The sequence below is a fragment of the Pristis pectinata genome, chromosome 26 (genome assembly GCF_009764475.1).
Source record: "Pristis pectinata isolate sPriPec2 chromosome 26, sPriPec2.1.pri, whole genome shotgun sequence".
NCBI lineage: Eukaryota > Metazoa > Chordata > Chondrichthyes > Rhinopristiformes > Pristidae > Pristis > Pristis pectinata.
The window spans coordinates 15875933-15891303 of NC_067430.1; the positions used below are offsets into that span (position 1 = coordinate 15875933).

General features: G+C 43.2%; 1 protein-coding gene across 6 annotated transcripts in view; it reads left to right on the forward strand.

The window, feature by feature from the left end:
* ube2j2 (ubiquitin-conjugating enzyme E2, J2 (UBC6 homolog, yeast)) overlaps positions 1–8044 on the forward strand; it is a 33486-nt gene extending 25442 nt beyond the window's left edge. For 5 of the 6 annotated variants that reach the window (XM_052039495.1, XM_052039493.1, XM_052039496.1 and 2 more), the window contains 2 exons: positions 4976–5056; positions 6048–8037. In XM_052039495.1, the coding sequence (XP_051895455.1) occupies positions 4976–5056; positions 6048–6326 (360 nt within the window). In that variant the 3' untranslated portion in view covers positions 6327–8037. Of the gene's footprint in view, positions 1–4975; positions 5057–6047 lie in introns of all 6 variants that reach the window. The other variant, XM_052039498.1, reaches the window with a different exon arrangement.
* The last annotated feature ends 7327 nt before the right edge of the window (positions 8045–15371 follow it).

A 15371-nucleotide genomic window follows, 5' to 3' on the forward strand; every position in this document is an offset into this window, starting at 1 on the left:
CCTCCAATGTCCAAAATAAAAGTGGATCCGTTATTCCGTATGACTCAGAACGGTCCCTCATATGGTCGTTGCAATGGCGCCCGAGGTGTGCCCCTGCGAACGAAAACAAACTTACAGTCCCATAGTTCCTTGGGCTGGCAGGATGGGGCTTGACCGTGCCATGAGGTGGGAATCGGGGCCAAGGCGCCAAGCTTCTCGTGCAGTCTTTGTAGGACTGCTGGGGGTTGTTCCCCTTGGTCCCGAAGGGCAGGTATGAAATCCCCGGGGACAACTAGTGGCACCCTGTATACAAGCTCAGCTGACGAAGTGCGGAGGTCTTCTTTGGGGGCAGTGCGTATGCTGAGCAGGACCCAAGGCAGCTCGTCAACCCAGTTAGGACCCTTCAGGCGGGCCATCAAGGCCGATTTCAGATGGCAGTGAAAACGTTCCACCAACCCGTTTGATTGAGGATGGTAGGCCGTGGTGGTGTGCAGCTGCGTCCCTAGCAGGTTCGCTAATGCAGCCCAGAGACTGGAAGTGAATTGGGTGCCTCTGTCTGAAGTGATGTGGGCCGGAACGCCAAAACGTGACACCCAAGTTGTGAGCAGCGCCCGGGCGCAGGAATCAGTTGTGATGTCAGTCAGGGGGGTTGCCTCAGGCCACCTCGTGAACCGGTCCACGATGGTAAGGAGGTACCGGGCTCCTCTTGAAACCGGCAGAGGGCCCACGAGGTCGACGTGTATGTGGTCGAACCTCCTACGGGTAGGCTCAAACTGCTGTGGTGGGACCTTGGTGTGTCACTGGATTTTTGACGTCTGGCAGTGCGGACAAGTCCTGGCCCACTCACTGACCTGTTTGCGCAGGCCATGCCAGACAAACTTGCTGGCGACCAGTCGGACAGTAGATCTGATGGACGGGTGTGCCAACCCATGTACCGAGTCAAAAACGCGTCTCCGCCAGGCTGCAGGGACTATAGGGCGGGGCTGATCAGTCGCAACGTCGCAAAGTAGGGTCCGCTGACCTGGACCAACCAAGAAATCTCGGAGCTGCAGACCTGAAACTGCGGTTCTGTAGCTGGGCAGTTCGTCGTCGGCTTGCTGTGCGTCAGCTAGGGCCGTGTAGTCGACACCCAAGGATAGGTTGTGGATGGTTGGTCTGGAAAGTGCATCAGCAACGACATTATCCTTTACGGAGACATGTTGGATGTCAGTTGTGAACTCGGAAATGTAGGATAAATGTCTCTGCTGACGAGCTGACCAGGGATCGGAGACTTTGGAGAAGGCAAAGGACAGAGGCTTATGATCGGTGAAAGCGGTGAAAGGCCTGCCTTCTAGAAAGTATCGGAAATGCCGGACCGCCAGATACAGCGCTAGAAGTTCCCGATCAAAAGCGCTGTACTTCAGTTCGGGCGGTCTAAGGTGCTTGCTGAAAAATGCCAAGGGTTGCCAGCTGCCTTCGAGTAGCTGTTCCAGTACCCCACCCACCGCGGTGTTGGACGCGTCTACCGTGAGGGCAGTTGGGACGTCAGTCTTGGGGTGTACCAGCATCGTGGCGTCTGCCAGGGCGTCTTTGGCCTTAACGAAAGCAGCCGCAGCCTCGTCAGTCCAGGTGATGTCCTTGCCCTTACCAGCCAGCAGCGAGAACAGAGGGCGCATGATACGGGCTGCTGCAGGGAATTCCTTGGGATGGTCAACTTTTACCATCGTTTCATCCCTGCAGCAGCCCGTATCATGCGCCCTCTAAGGAATTCCTGTAGGCCTTTGACTGTGTCGGGGTGGGCAAAATGGCGGATAGCATCCACCTTGGCGGGTAGGGGTGTTGCCCCGTTGCTGGTGATTTTGTGGCCGAGGAAATCGATAGAGTCAAGTCCGAATTGGCACTTGGACGGGTTAATCGTGAGGCCAAAATCGCGGAGGCGGGAATATAGCTGGCGGAGGTGGGAAAGGTGTTCCTGGCGGTTACGGCTGGCGATCAGTATGTCGTCCAAGTAAATGAACACGAAGTCCAGGTCTCGGCCTACCGCGTCCATCAGCCACTGGAAGGTCTGCGCGGTGTTCTTAAGGCCGAACGGCATTCGAAGGAATTCGAACAGGCCGAATGGGGTGATAATCGCAGTTTTGGGGACGTCATCCGGATGGACCGGGATTTGGTGGTATCCCCTAATGAGGTCCACTTTGGAAAAGATGCGGGCCCCGTGTAAGTTCGCTGCGAAGTCCTGGATGTGAGGGATGGGATAGCGGTCCGGGGTGGTGGCGTCATTCAGCCTGCGGTAGTCGCTGCAGGGCCTCCACCCTCCGGTGGCTTTGGGGACCATGTGCAGGGGGGAGGCCCAGGGGCTGTCTGACCTGCGAACAATCCCCAGCTCCTCCATGTGACGGAACTCTTCCTTTGCCAGGCGGAGCTTGTCTGGAGGTAATCGTCGTGCTCGGGCATGAAGGGGTGGCCCTGTGGTAATGATGTGGTGTCGTACCCCGTGTGTGGGCCTAGAATTTGTAAACGAAGGTGCCAAAATCGATGGGAATTCGGCTAGGAGCTTGGCGAAATCGTCGCCAGAAAGGGAAATGGAGTCCAGGCGCGGGGCTGGTGGGCTGATTTCTCCCAGGGGATAGGTCCGGAGAGTGCTAGAGTGGACTAACCGCTTCCTTCACAGGTCGACTAACAGGTTGTGGGCCCGAAGGAAATCGGCTCCTAGGAGTGGTCGGGTGATGGTGGCAAGGGTAAAGGTCCAGGTAAAACGGCTGCCGCCAAAGTGTAATTGAAGCGTACGGGTGCCAAAAGACCGTATCGTTGTACCGTTAGCGGCATTGAGTAGAGGACCTGGTGGCCTGTCACGAGTGTCGGGGGCAAAATACTGACCTCCGCTCCAGTATCAACGAGGAAACGCCGTCCAGATTTCTTGTCCTGAACGAAGAGGAGGCTCTGTCGGCGGCCAGCCGCCGTAGCCATCAGCGGCAGCTGGCCCTGGCGTTTCCCTGAAACTTGCAGGGTGGGCGGCATCGACGGGCCTCCGCACCCCACCTCTGATGGTAGAAGCACAGCTGGTCACCCGTGTCGTCGTCTGCGTTCCTGGGGAGTGGCTGCTCGGTTGCTGGGGCCGGGCGAGGCGGGCGTTGGGCTCGCGGCCTGGTGACTTGACTGACGGACGAACTGCTCTCGCGCTTGGCCCTCCACAGGACATCTGCCCGGGCGGCCACCTCACGGGGGTTGCTGAAGTCAGCGTTGGCTAACAACAAGTGGATGTCATCGGGGAGCTGTTCGAGGAAGGCCTGTTCGAACATCAGGCATGGCTTGTGTCCCTTGGCCAATGCCAGCATCTCATTCATTAGGGCGGATGGGGATCTGTCCCCCAGGCCATCCAGATGAAGCAGGCGGGCGGCGCGCTCACGACGGGAGAAGCTGAAGGTCCGGATCAAAAGGTCTTTGAAAGCCGGGTACTTATCTTCCTCCGGAGGCGACTGGATGAAGTCTCCAACCTGGGCGGCTGTCTCCTGGTCCAGAGAGCTAACCACCTGGTAGTACTTCGTGGAGTCGGAGGTGATCTGCCGAAGGTGGAATTGTGCTTCGGCCTGGTCAAACCAGACGCTGGGCCGAAGTGTCCAAAAGGTGGGCAGCTTGAGGGCCACTGCGTTGGCTGCTGCGCTGTCGTCCATTTCGCGGGTCCAAAGGCCGTTTGGACCGTCGGGGTCACCAATGTAGCGGTTGCTACCGCGGAATAAAACAAGACTCTACTTGGAGGATTGCCAAACAGAACTGGTTTATTTTCCCGCCTTGCGCGGGCCCTTTAAGGGAGAAAGTTCCCGCCCAAAACAACCGGTAATGACGTAAGTCCTACGTCATCAGGACTTTCCCGCGCGCGGGTTCTCCCCGTCGCTCGGAAAGACGAGGCCCGCCGCCATCTTGGGCCTCGTTGCTCCGACGCCGCGCGACCCGACTGCCAAGCCGGTTCGCCCGACTAGACGGTGAGTCGCCACACTGGTTTGAAATGTGTATTTGTGGATATTTAAGTTGGTTGTGATTTGTTTTGCTGCAATTAATATAATGTTTAAAATCTATTAAATAAAAATGTTTCAGTTAACAGGATCTTCCAATGCATTCAGTAAGCACTATGAAGCTTGAGACATGCCATACGCCGTGAGACATTGCCTGTCAGGATCCATTCTGTTGCAATTTTAAATAAAACTTGGTGCTTTAAAAAGCCACTTATTTAGGTATTTTGAAATGTGAATATTATATAATGCTAGGTGCACATACATAGATCAAACCAGTTAAAACTTTTTGGGTCAAGTACTCTTATGAATTGAGGGGGAAGAAGAGAAGGCTGCACATGGGGTGGGGTAAAGACAGTATATCCCAGAATTTTGCTCTGTGGAGGGAAATAGAATTTGAAGACCAAAGTGTAGCCCTCCAATGGAGAGTGTAGTAGTAATGCATGCTGAAAAGTTTTTGACATTCTCTGGGGAAGGAGAGTTGGAGGCTGAAATCTGGGTCAGTGGTAGGATGCAGGTAAGCATCAAAATTTTGCTTATTTGGGTGCAAGGATGAAGAGGGAGATAATTGGATGGGATTATGGGATAAAACATACACAGCTGAAGCAGAGCAAATTTGTTTTGGATTGAATTTTAGCTCTGAAGATTATCAATTTTTATCCAATTAACTGTTTGTTCTGACTGCCCATTTGTGTGAGATTCCATCACACAATGTGATGGTAATCTCTGTTGCATGCATATGGTCATGGTTTGATTTTATTTGTACTGCTGCCTAAATCAGTAGTGTCATTTTAAAATCATTAAAAATCCATTATTTATTTTGTAGATAGTAACATGGTAGTGCATTCCAGAGGAGAGGTGAGATGCTTCCAACATTTTGCTCCTCTTTTGAAAGTCATTTATGACAGATCTCTAATGCTGATGTGTTTTAATTTGAAAGATAATTCTTCAAAATGCCTTCCAGCAGTTCATAACTAATCCTTGAACTAATTTTGATTTCTTCTTGGCAGAAAAGACAACTTGCTGCCCAAAGCAGTGCCTTTAATCTAAAGGATAAAGTGTTTTGTGAGCTCTTTCCAGATCTAGTGGAGGTAGGTATTCATAAACATTTAGGGTTAAAGCAATAAATGCATCCGTAATCTTGGGAGTTTTCTAGCATATATTAAACGTATAAAAATGAGCTAGCCAATCATGATATAGGCAACATATGGCCTGTAAAAATCATATTTAGGAATGGTAATATTGAGGAAAAAATGATACTAGGTTCTGAAGTATTTAAATATTTTCATTACAGAAGCATTTTGTGTCAATCAGTAAAGATTTTTTAGCAGGGGAAGTAAAAATCAAAAGGTGTTGGAATGGAGCTGGAGCATGGGAAAGTTATGGAAATCATTAGTAATCTATGAAACAATTTTTGGAGCTAAGCACTGTAGTAAATTAAGGTGGATAAATTATAGGATGACAGGGACAAGGAGTATGTCATAAGTGGTTATAAAATGTTAGTAAACTCTGCATTTGGGGTGTTCTGGTGACATCATCTAGGAAGATTATCATTTGGAGGGTAGCCAGTTTTCCACTTATCCTTGCTTTGGGCAGGAGGATAATCTAGACAAGATGGTTGTCATTCTGTGATCCTAGGGCCAGGCGTTTACTTTAGTGATTTCTCATTGTCAGCTGGCAGAACATGAATGCTGATCTTTTGAAATCAAGCCCACCAAGGTGTTATAAAGTGGGTAAAGCTGATTCCAAGTATGCAGGGCTTATGGATGGGACTACAACATTGAAGATTTGAAATATTCTTTGAGGGGACTTGGTTAAAAGTAGGATGGAGTTTGAGCATAACTTGCAATCAACAGCTTGTGTTTGTTTTTTCTTGCCCCATGGTATACTATAGTTTGTCACACTTGAGTTTCTATTGGGACTTTTCAGTCAGCCTAAGCAAGGTTGTAAGTTTTTGGTCAACCCTTTTCTAGGGTGAAAATACATGAAGTGAGATTAAGATTGAAAGGACAAAATGCAATGAAAAGAACCCAGGAGTTTCCAAATAAGTTTAATAATATGGTTTTATCTTCATGCCTCCAGGAAATCAAAGAAAAGCAGCGGGCACAGGAAGAACTAAGTAACAGGGCCCAGGCTCTGCCTTTACCCGATGTTATCCCTGATGGTGAAATGCACCAGAATGGTATGCCACTTCTTAATGGGCATGCAGTACTACCAGCTGCCAACCACCAAGGCCTTCAACAGGCCAACCGAAACCATGGACTCCTAGGGGGAGCTTTAGCAAACTTGTTCGTCATTGTTGGTTTTGCAGCGTTTGCCTACACAGTAAAATACGTGTTACGAAGCATAGCACAAGAATAAAGCTGGCGATGCGACCAAATAATTGCAAACTTACAAGCAAATCTGACTCCTTTTGGGGAAACTTTGCAGAAGGGGAAAGAATAAGACTGCGCTGGAGCGATGTAATTAAAATTACATTTGTATATGTACAAAATATGACCAACCAGAGCCTATGGTTTTCTTTCACGTGAATGGATCAATGGAGCTAAACAAATAGTTCAAGAATATGCAGAAGGTTCAGATTTACTGTGCTGGTCATGTGTACTTTACAGTGGGTGACCAATAGTATGCCTCCTAATTATGATGATTCTGAAACTAGCATTATTTCTAAAAGGGGCATGTTTTGCAGTGACATTTTCAGATTTTAATTGTTTACTTCAATGATTAAAAATCTACCCCAGCATAAATGACCTTTTTAATGTATTTATATTACTGTTTGTATTTAGGCTATACTGGAAGCATTTCTGGAATAATAAAATACAAAAAGTAAATGCTGAGTAAAATAAAACTGGCTGTGAGCTTAAAGGAGCAGTTTTAAAATAGTCACTTTTTGTTTTAATAAAATGGGGAAAGGCGAGTGTGGTCGTCCAGTGTAAAATAAGTGACCGCCTGAGAGATCGAGACCTTGTGCACATTCCTACAAACTAATTAGAAGCTTTTCCTCATTATGTTTTATGGATAATCCTCGGCAAAACAGTCACAGAAACCATAATTTTTGTAATTGATTTCCTTAAAAGAACACTCAAAATGCACCACTTGTGTTGCTGGAAACAGTGCTGTAATAGACAATGATCAGTTATTTAATCAGTTATTTCTGGAAGATGGTTATGTTTGTCCTCATTACATCATCTTTGGAATTTAGCAATACAATTTTCCAAAACAAACATCCTGCACAAAATTTTAATGGGCTTAATATTTAACAACTTAATTGCAATCTGTTAGTTTAATGGGACAATCCTATGCAATGTCTTGTCCTATTTTCATCAGTGGCATTAGGTGTTAAAGTAGGATATTTGGAATTTTAAATGTCATCTCTAGCAAGCAATAGATATCAGATTAGATTTTTCACTTGGTTGAAGAATGCAGTGTAATTCCCTGGATATAGTTGTACCTATATCGAGCAGGTTTTGCATAATTGCAGTAACTACATTATAAATGACTAATAAAATTTACAGGATATATTAGTGGTATCATCAGTCTTTAACGACATTGAAGAGAGAGCCTAAAAATCTTCCAGAAGTTGTAGTTAATTTCCTGACAAGACTGGTGTTATTGTAAATGTAAAGTCCACAATTTTATTCTGAAAATATCGAGTAGGGAAATGTTTGTCATAAAGTTTCTACAGTTCTACCTTATAATGTATAAAATATTTGTCAAGTCTTTGGAAAGTGTTTCTTGAAAGCTGCACTGGAATTGAGAAAGTGTTGGTGACTTTGTATTTTGGAATTATTGAAACAGAACAATGGAAAAACAATGCAAATTCATTAAACTGACAAGCATACTTTGCAAGGCAGCTCTGCCTTATCCATAAGATTATTTATATGAATTTGTGGATTTTTTTTCCTTTTTAAAGCTACAAATCTCAACGTAAATAATATAATCTAGAAACCATTAATGAGCCTTGCCAGGAAAGATCTATTTAGAACTTCAAAAAAAAGTTGACTTCAGTATATGGTAGGTTTATGTTCTGATCTGTGTTTCAGTTTGTAAAATCAATAAATTCTTCATCACACAACTAGAAATGCAGCTGATCCCTTTTTGTCAGATTTTTCTCCAATCTATCTTTGTTACTATTATCTCATGACTTAAAGCAATAAGCAGAGATCGTTGAACAACTTTCAGATTGTCTGAATGAAGGTCATTATGTTTTCCAAGATCTTGTGTTCAGAGCTCTTATTTACACATGCAAGGTAATGAACGTGGACTGAGGAAATTAACCTGGTATGCTGAAGAAGCCAAACGGTGGCATGGCAAATTGAGAGGTTAAAACTGGGAAGAATATAGGACATGGACAAAGAAATGTGTAGCAGCAGATTTTGACGGGAAAGACCATAAGTGTTGTATACACTATATGTTAAGTATATACATGCTGTATATACGGTGTTAAATGTGGCAGTATTGAAGTTCTTTATGAGTAGAACAGACTGCAACAAACTAATAGGATTTAGAATTTCATATTAAATTTGTAAATATGTTAGTTAAGCCAGAGTATTCTGGATACATTGTGCAAGGATTTTAACCATGCAGCTGCTGCATTTTGCAGAATCAGTGCTGCAAAACAATTTCAGAAAAAATGCTACCTTCTTTGTACCACAAGTTACTAGGGAATTGACTAGCTAGTCAAGGTAGGGAATGTCTGTTTTCTGAGTTAATTTGTTTTCGGTTATCACCAAGCTTCTCAGTCTGTCCTTCAGAAAGATTTGCTCTACAATCACTGTTTCAGTCTCTTCTGGGGGGGGTGGGAGTGTACCTATAAACCAGGTTAGTAATTCACAAGTTCAGCTATTTTTATATTGTCCTAGGTCAAGCATCAAGCTTTTCTGCCACAACTAAGTGAAGATGCACTCTGTGAGTTGAGTGAAAAATCTATACTGATGCTAACACACCAAAGTAGTACAGAGACCATGCTCCACAATTGATGGTGCTTTCTTTTAGGTGTGTTAAGCCATGGCCCTGTTTATCATATTGAGTAAATGTAATACAACCAGTGACACCATTCCTGAAGCAGGAGGAGTTATCACTAGTGTCCTGGCCAACATTTATTTCTCATTTGACATTCTATGGAAATTGGCTGCTATGATGACATTATAGCAGTAAGTCCAATTTAAAAAATAATTCATATGCAGTTAAATGCTTTGGGACACCTGAGGGTATTTTTTTAAGTCCTTTCTTTGTTTTGCATATTTAATGATTCATGGCAAACAAAATTCTCAAGGTATTGTAAATGGAATCAGATCCATAGATAAAAGAATCTAATTCCATATCTACCTGGCTTTCTCTCTCTTGTATTTTTTCAGTGGGATTGATGGGCTGCTTTGGACTTTCAGGCTGATTTGTTTTAGTCCTTCTCCCTTGAGTATCTGATTTGTAGGATATCTGCCATCACTTTGGCTGAGGTAAACTGACAATGCAAAGTGAATTATAACCAAATCTCCCTGTGGTTCAAAGCACATTGGCAGTGTGGTTAGCCTAAGGGCCTTGGTGTGACCATGGGAGAGCAGACTCATAAAGGGACTGCTGTGTGGATGTCATTCATTCAGATTGTTCTTGCATAATAATGCAGCTTTCATTATTTACCTTTTCATAAGTACTTTCTCCATTACATACACCTCTTAATAAAGTGGTGTATGTAATTCATCAGTTGCTGTTTTTGGAATTCATTGTAACTTGTGCCTGAAAGGTAGCATTTTAAGAAATTCACAATTTCTTTTAGTCTGACGTGCTACTTCATGGAGATGATTTGGCAAAACTGCTCTTATATTGGGCTGGATTGTGCTTGATTCAAGCTGCTGTCCTCGCCATTCCTGCAGCTGCACGTTTATTGTCCTGAGGGACTTATTGTGCCAAACCTCACTGTATGGATGTCCCACAAAACGCAGTGGTCTGTTTTTCTTTTATAAAGCAGGTAGCAGATCCTAAAGGCAGTCTGCCAGGACTGCCCTGTTGACTAGATGCTAACTACCTTTGGAGCAGTTTGGTTAGAGACATTTTGAAGGCAGCTCAAAAGGATTAAATTACCAAAAGTAAAAATTACTAAAAAATTTAACAAGTAAGCACCTTTTAAGTACGAGGAATTGACTTAAATGACTAAGATCAAATAAAATTTTAAAAGCTTTCCATCAAGGTCAGTGATCCCCTCTGCCTTGTACAAATGCAATTTGAATGACACACTTGCTTAGGTGAATATAGAAGACCTCATTGCATTATTTGAAGGCGTTCTTCCAGTGTGCATTCCTAATTTTGGAACCACCACCAACAATACCTTGCAACTTACTGTAAGTGTGGTATTAAAGTAGCCTGAAATAGAAGATTCAGCATTAGTGTCACACACATCCTGAGCTCAGGGCCAAGTCCAGCGCTGCAGTGGCAACTCCAGTGTGTTGGCATCATCACCAGCTTATTCCTGTCTCAACAGGTCAGCAGAAAACCAGTATGTTGTAACCTTATTTGCTGAGAGGTTCTAAACCTCCTTGTACCAGTGAGTGGCACTGGCTACTTTAATACCATACTTGTGTTAAGCACTTTCCAATCATAAAGTATTTTCTTATTCTAGGTTGTGTCCTAGGAGTGGAATCTGCAACTTCTGACCTTGAAGTAAGCATGCTATCATTAAGCATTGTACCATTACCATTAAAAGCAGTGATCTTGAATTGACTGCCCAGCACACTGATGAGTAATGCCATTTATTTTGCTTGCACAATTAAGTGCTTTATTCTTTTCCTTCCTTGATCTTAATCATTCTAATTAATCTCTAGCATGTAAAAGTGTTAAATTTTTAAACTTTGAGTAATTTAAATCCTCTTTGAATTGTTTTTGGAGACAATTAAAAACTGCTGAAAGGCCTTTGTCTAGTTTCGAAAAACTTACAGAGCAATTGGGATCTGCTGCCCGAGGTTTGGTTGCCACTCCCAGGTTGTTCTGCATCGTGGCATAGCCACAGCAGCAAAGCACAGAGCTAGTTTGTATCATTTTGATCCAAGGTTAACTATTATCACATCAATGGCCAAAGTTCATCATTATTGCCTTTTGACAATAACGTGATGTGCCTCAAATTTCTTTTTATTGTTCTTAACAGTTTATTTTCAATGATGAGCCTTGTTATTTCAAATGTTGTCTCAACATCTACAGCCAATGAGTTGATCATCTTCTATGCCTAACTAATTAGGCCACACAAATTGATAGGGTGGTAAAGAAAGTGTATTGACATGCTTGCCTTTATTAGTCAAGGCACTGAGTTTAAGAGTCAGGAAGTTATGTTGCAGCTTTATGAAACTCTGGTTAGGCTGCATCTGGAGTATTGCATTCAATTCTGGTCACCCCATTACAGAGAGGATAGGGAGGCTTTGGAGAGGGTGCAGAAAAGGCTTACCAGGATGCTGCCTGGATTGGAGGGCATGGAATTGCAATTGGTTAGTTATTGTCACATGTACCAAGGTACAGTGAAAAACTTGTCTTGCATACTGTTCATACAGATCGATTTATTAAACAGTGCAACGAGATTGTACAAGGTAAAACAATAACAGAAGGCAGAATAAAGTGTAACAGCTACAGAGATAGTAGACAATAAAGTGCAAGGTCACAACTAGGTAAATTGTGAGGTCAAGAGTCCATCTTATCGTACTAGGGAACCATTCAATAGTCTTATGACAGCGGGATAGAAGCTGTCCTTGAACCTGGTGGTATGTGCTTTCAGGCTTTTGTATCTTCTGCCCGATAGGAGAGGGGAGAAGAGAGAATGTCTGGGGTGGCTGTGGTCTTTGATTATGCTGGCTGCTTGACCGAGGCAGCAAAGTATAGACAAGAGCCCATGGAGGGGACGCTGATTTCTGTGATGTGATATGCTGAGCTGTGTCCACAACTCTCTGCAGTTTCTTGCAGTCATGGGCAGAGCAGTTGCCATACCAAGCTGTGCTATAAGGAGAGGTTGGACAATCAAGGGTTGTTTTCTCTGGTGTGGCAGAGGCTGAGAGGAAACCTGATGGAAGATTACAAAATTTGAGGGGTATGGAATAGACGGCCGGTATCTTTTTCCTAGGGTCGAAATGTCTAATACTAGGGTGAGAGGGGGAAAGTTCAAAGGAGATGTGCGAGGCAAGTTTTTATTACACAGAGTGGTGGGTGCCTGGAACATACTGCCAGGGATGATGGTGGAGGCAGATACGATAAAGGTGTTTAAGTGGCTCTTAGATAGGCACATGAATATTCAAAGAATGGAGGGAGATGGACCATGTGCCGGCAGAAGGGATTAGATGTCATTAGCTTAATTAGTTCGGCAAATCATCATGGGTCAAAGGGCCTGTTCCTGTGCTGTACTGTTCTATGTTCTGTGTCATTCATGCTGCTGGACTCTTGCGACATATTAGGCTAATAGCCCATCGACATCCAGGCTCAAATATTGCTAATTGACCCCAATAACACAATACAATTTCTTTAAGCAGACGCCACTCATTCTGAAGTAACTTTTTCCAAATGTTTTGTTTTTTTCCCCAGTCTCTGAAGCCCGTTCTCTTGTGAACTGCAAATTCATTGGCTCCAATCCTGTCACTGAAAATGCAAGTTCCCAAAAGAGAGAACACTTGACTCTCAAATGAGTAGCTGTTGCATAAACTGAACTGAAATTTTTTTACCATGTTATTTGCACTTTTCTTGCATCTAATTGTGCCTTTGTACAATTCTTAAGTACCTTCTTAAATACCTTAATTTTCCTTCTGAAGTTATGGTGTTTTACTCCACAATAAAAACTTTTGCTGGGATCATTGCAATTGAAAAGTTTTATGCAACATTTTTATTGAATGTTATGTGCATTTGCTCTCAATGCTCTTGAAGTACCTATGGCATGGCTACTGGTGTCATTTCAGATGCTAAAGCCTGCTATCTGATGACAGTACTCCCAGTAAGTTGTCAACACCTAGCTCTAGTGGGCATTTAAATAACATCACCACACCCAGAAAGCACCAGTGGCAGCTGTGTAGCTGGAGAAGGATAGTAGGGAGTTGAAGGAGAAAATCTCTTCATAAGATGGATGAAGGAATCAATCCTCAACCTGCAATTGTAATACCAGAGTCACTGAGGCAGAAATCTTGGACAGATTGAAACACTTGATTTTATATAGGGGAGCTAGTTAAAATATTTTCTAGAACAAAGAGCATTAAAGAAAGAGATGGGCTGTTCTAAAGGTCATGGATGCACTTAACACAAATAGTAGTGAAAATCTGAAATACTGTCCCCCAATAAGAATAGGTGATGGGTAGCAGAGGGCATCACTTACGCTGATCAGAGGTGCCGTCACCTTGTCAAAAATTAATCCAAAAACAACATTTTTACCCTCCCCCAATTATGTTTATTGCCTATCCATAAAAGTCCAAGATTCTATTTACTCCACTGTGAATCTTGTTAACCATGTGGTAAAGGTCATTGATTCTGGCAACGTTGTCACCACTTAACAGTGTACTTTGTATTTTCTCTCAAACTCTTACAGTTAATTCCCCAGGGATGGTGTCAGAAGCAACAGCCTGCAATTAGTTAGGTAGACCCAGGCATACTGTTCCCAGAGCTCATGATTCCCCACACAAAGAGGCTGAGTTTTGTTTTGTCTCTCTGCAAATTTGCCCATTATATAAACATAACACTTGTGAAAATAATGGAAATTGGTCTGATCGAGAGTTTCCCCCAGTCTAGTGCTACAGATTTACTACATCTGTCTAAAAAGATTGATAATGATTTCCCTAATTTCCACCGCAGAATACTAAGTATAAGTAACACTAGAAATATGTGCCAGGTCTGTCGTGAAAAGAAGAATTAATTTTCAAGTCAATGACCTTTCATCAGATCTAGAAATAGAGGTAAACAAGTGGTGTTATCTTCTCTGCAGGGAAAATGGACAGGGAGAAAGGAACAAAAGGGAAAGTCAGTTTAGAGTGGAAAGCAGGAGAGAAAACGACAAGGGGCCTATTTCAAGGGGAAAGGTTGGTGATAAAGGCACAAATAAAGAAGTAGAAGATTGGCCTGCATGAGACGCAACTGTTGAACAGTTACTAGAGAAATGATGCTGACTGTTGGAAATCTGAAATAAAAATGAAAAATGTTGAATACATCAAATGGTTGAACTTATTGAGTCTGGATAGCTGTAATGCATCAGGTCATTAGATATGGTTCTGTAATTGATCATACGTTGTGCTTCGTTGGACTGAGAACAAAGAGGTCAGGGCTGCATGGAGAATTAGTGATAGGTCATTGGAAGCTCAGGGTTATGCTTGCAGACTGAAGGGATGTGTTCTACAAAGAGTCAGTCAAGCTCTGCTAGATTTCCCCATTATCGAGGAGAGCACTTCTGATTACAGTATACTGAATAGAAAGATTAAGCAAATAACTGATGTTGAAAGAGTGCTGGGGACTTGGAGATATTGCATTTCTGTGGCTGCACAGGAAAATGCCGTGAGAAGAGAAGTTGATATTGGTGAAGATAGAAGAGGAACCAGCAGCTCTTGGAAGAAATGGTCCCTTGGCGGAATGCTGAAAGGAGAGGATGAATCTGGTAGTGGCATTGTTTGAAGGTGTTGAAAGTTGTGGAGGATGGTTCTTTGAATGTGGCAGGTGGTGGGATAGAAAGAGAGGACAAGGGAAACTCTTTGATGGCTTTGGGTTTGAGGAGAAGGGTAAGAGCTGAAGGGAACGGATTTGTTTTTGTCAGTTCTTGAAAGCTAGTATTGTCATTTTAGATGACATTTTATTTTGCTACTGTATGCAGATGAAATGTAATTTTTCCATGATTTTTGGCTTTATTAGCCTGTTTATCAAATTTTATTTTTCTTTGAAAAACAGGACTGCTTTAGTTTTATATTCTTGATGTCACCAGTTGCCAACTTGGGTGCAATTCTGATGCTCAACAGAGACATCTAGTTAGGCCAGATCACATATTTGCCTTGGCAACTTTGCACAGCCCAGCCTTGCAAAATGCTGTCCTTTGATGCAGTACTCCATCAGCTGAGTGAAAGATACTGTCTGCCACCATAAAACACAAACTAAGATTTTAAGGGCTAGCTTGATTCCCCACCCTGTTATTTACATAGAACCTAAGGTGCAAACTGAGTCCAAATTATCTGTGGTAGTGTAACTAGGTTTGATATTTATTTCACCCATGCACAACTTCTTGCCATGAAAGTTGATTAAATAAAAAGTACTTGCTCATTATTTGTTACAAAAACTAACAATGTATATTCTAACCTGCTTGCACTGATTCTACATTTATTCCTTCAATATTGCTCTAAATAACCCGCTCTCCCCTCCTATTAAGACATTTTTTTCAATTTAATGAAACAATGTCATGACAATTTCCATATTTATTTC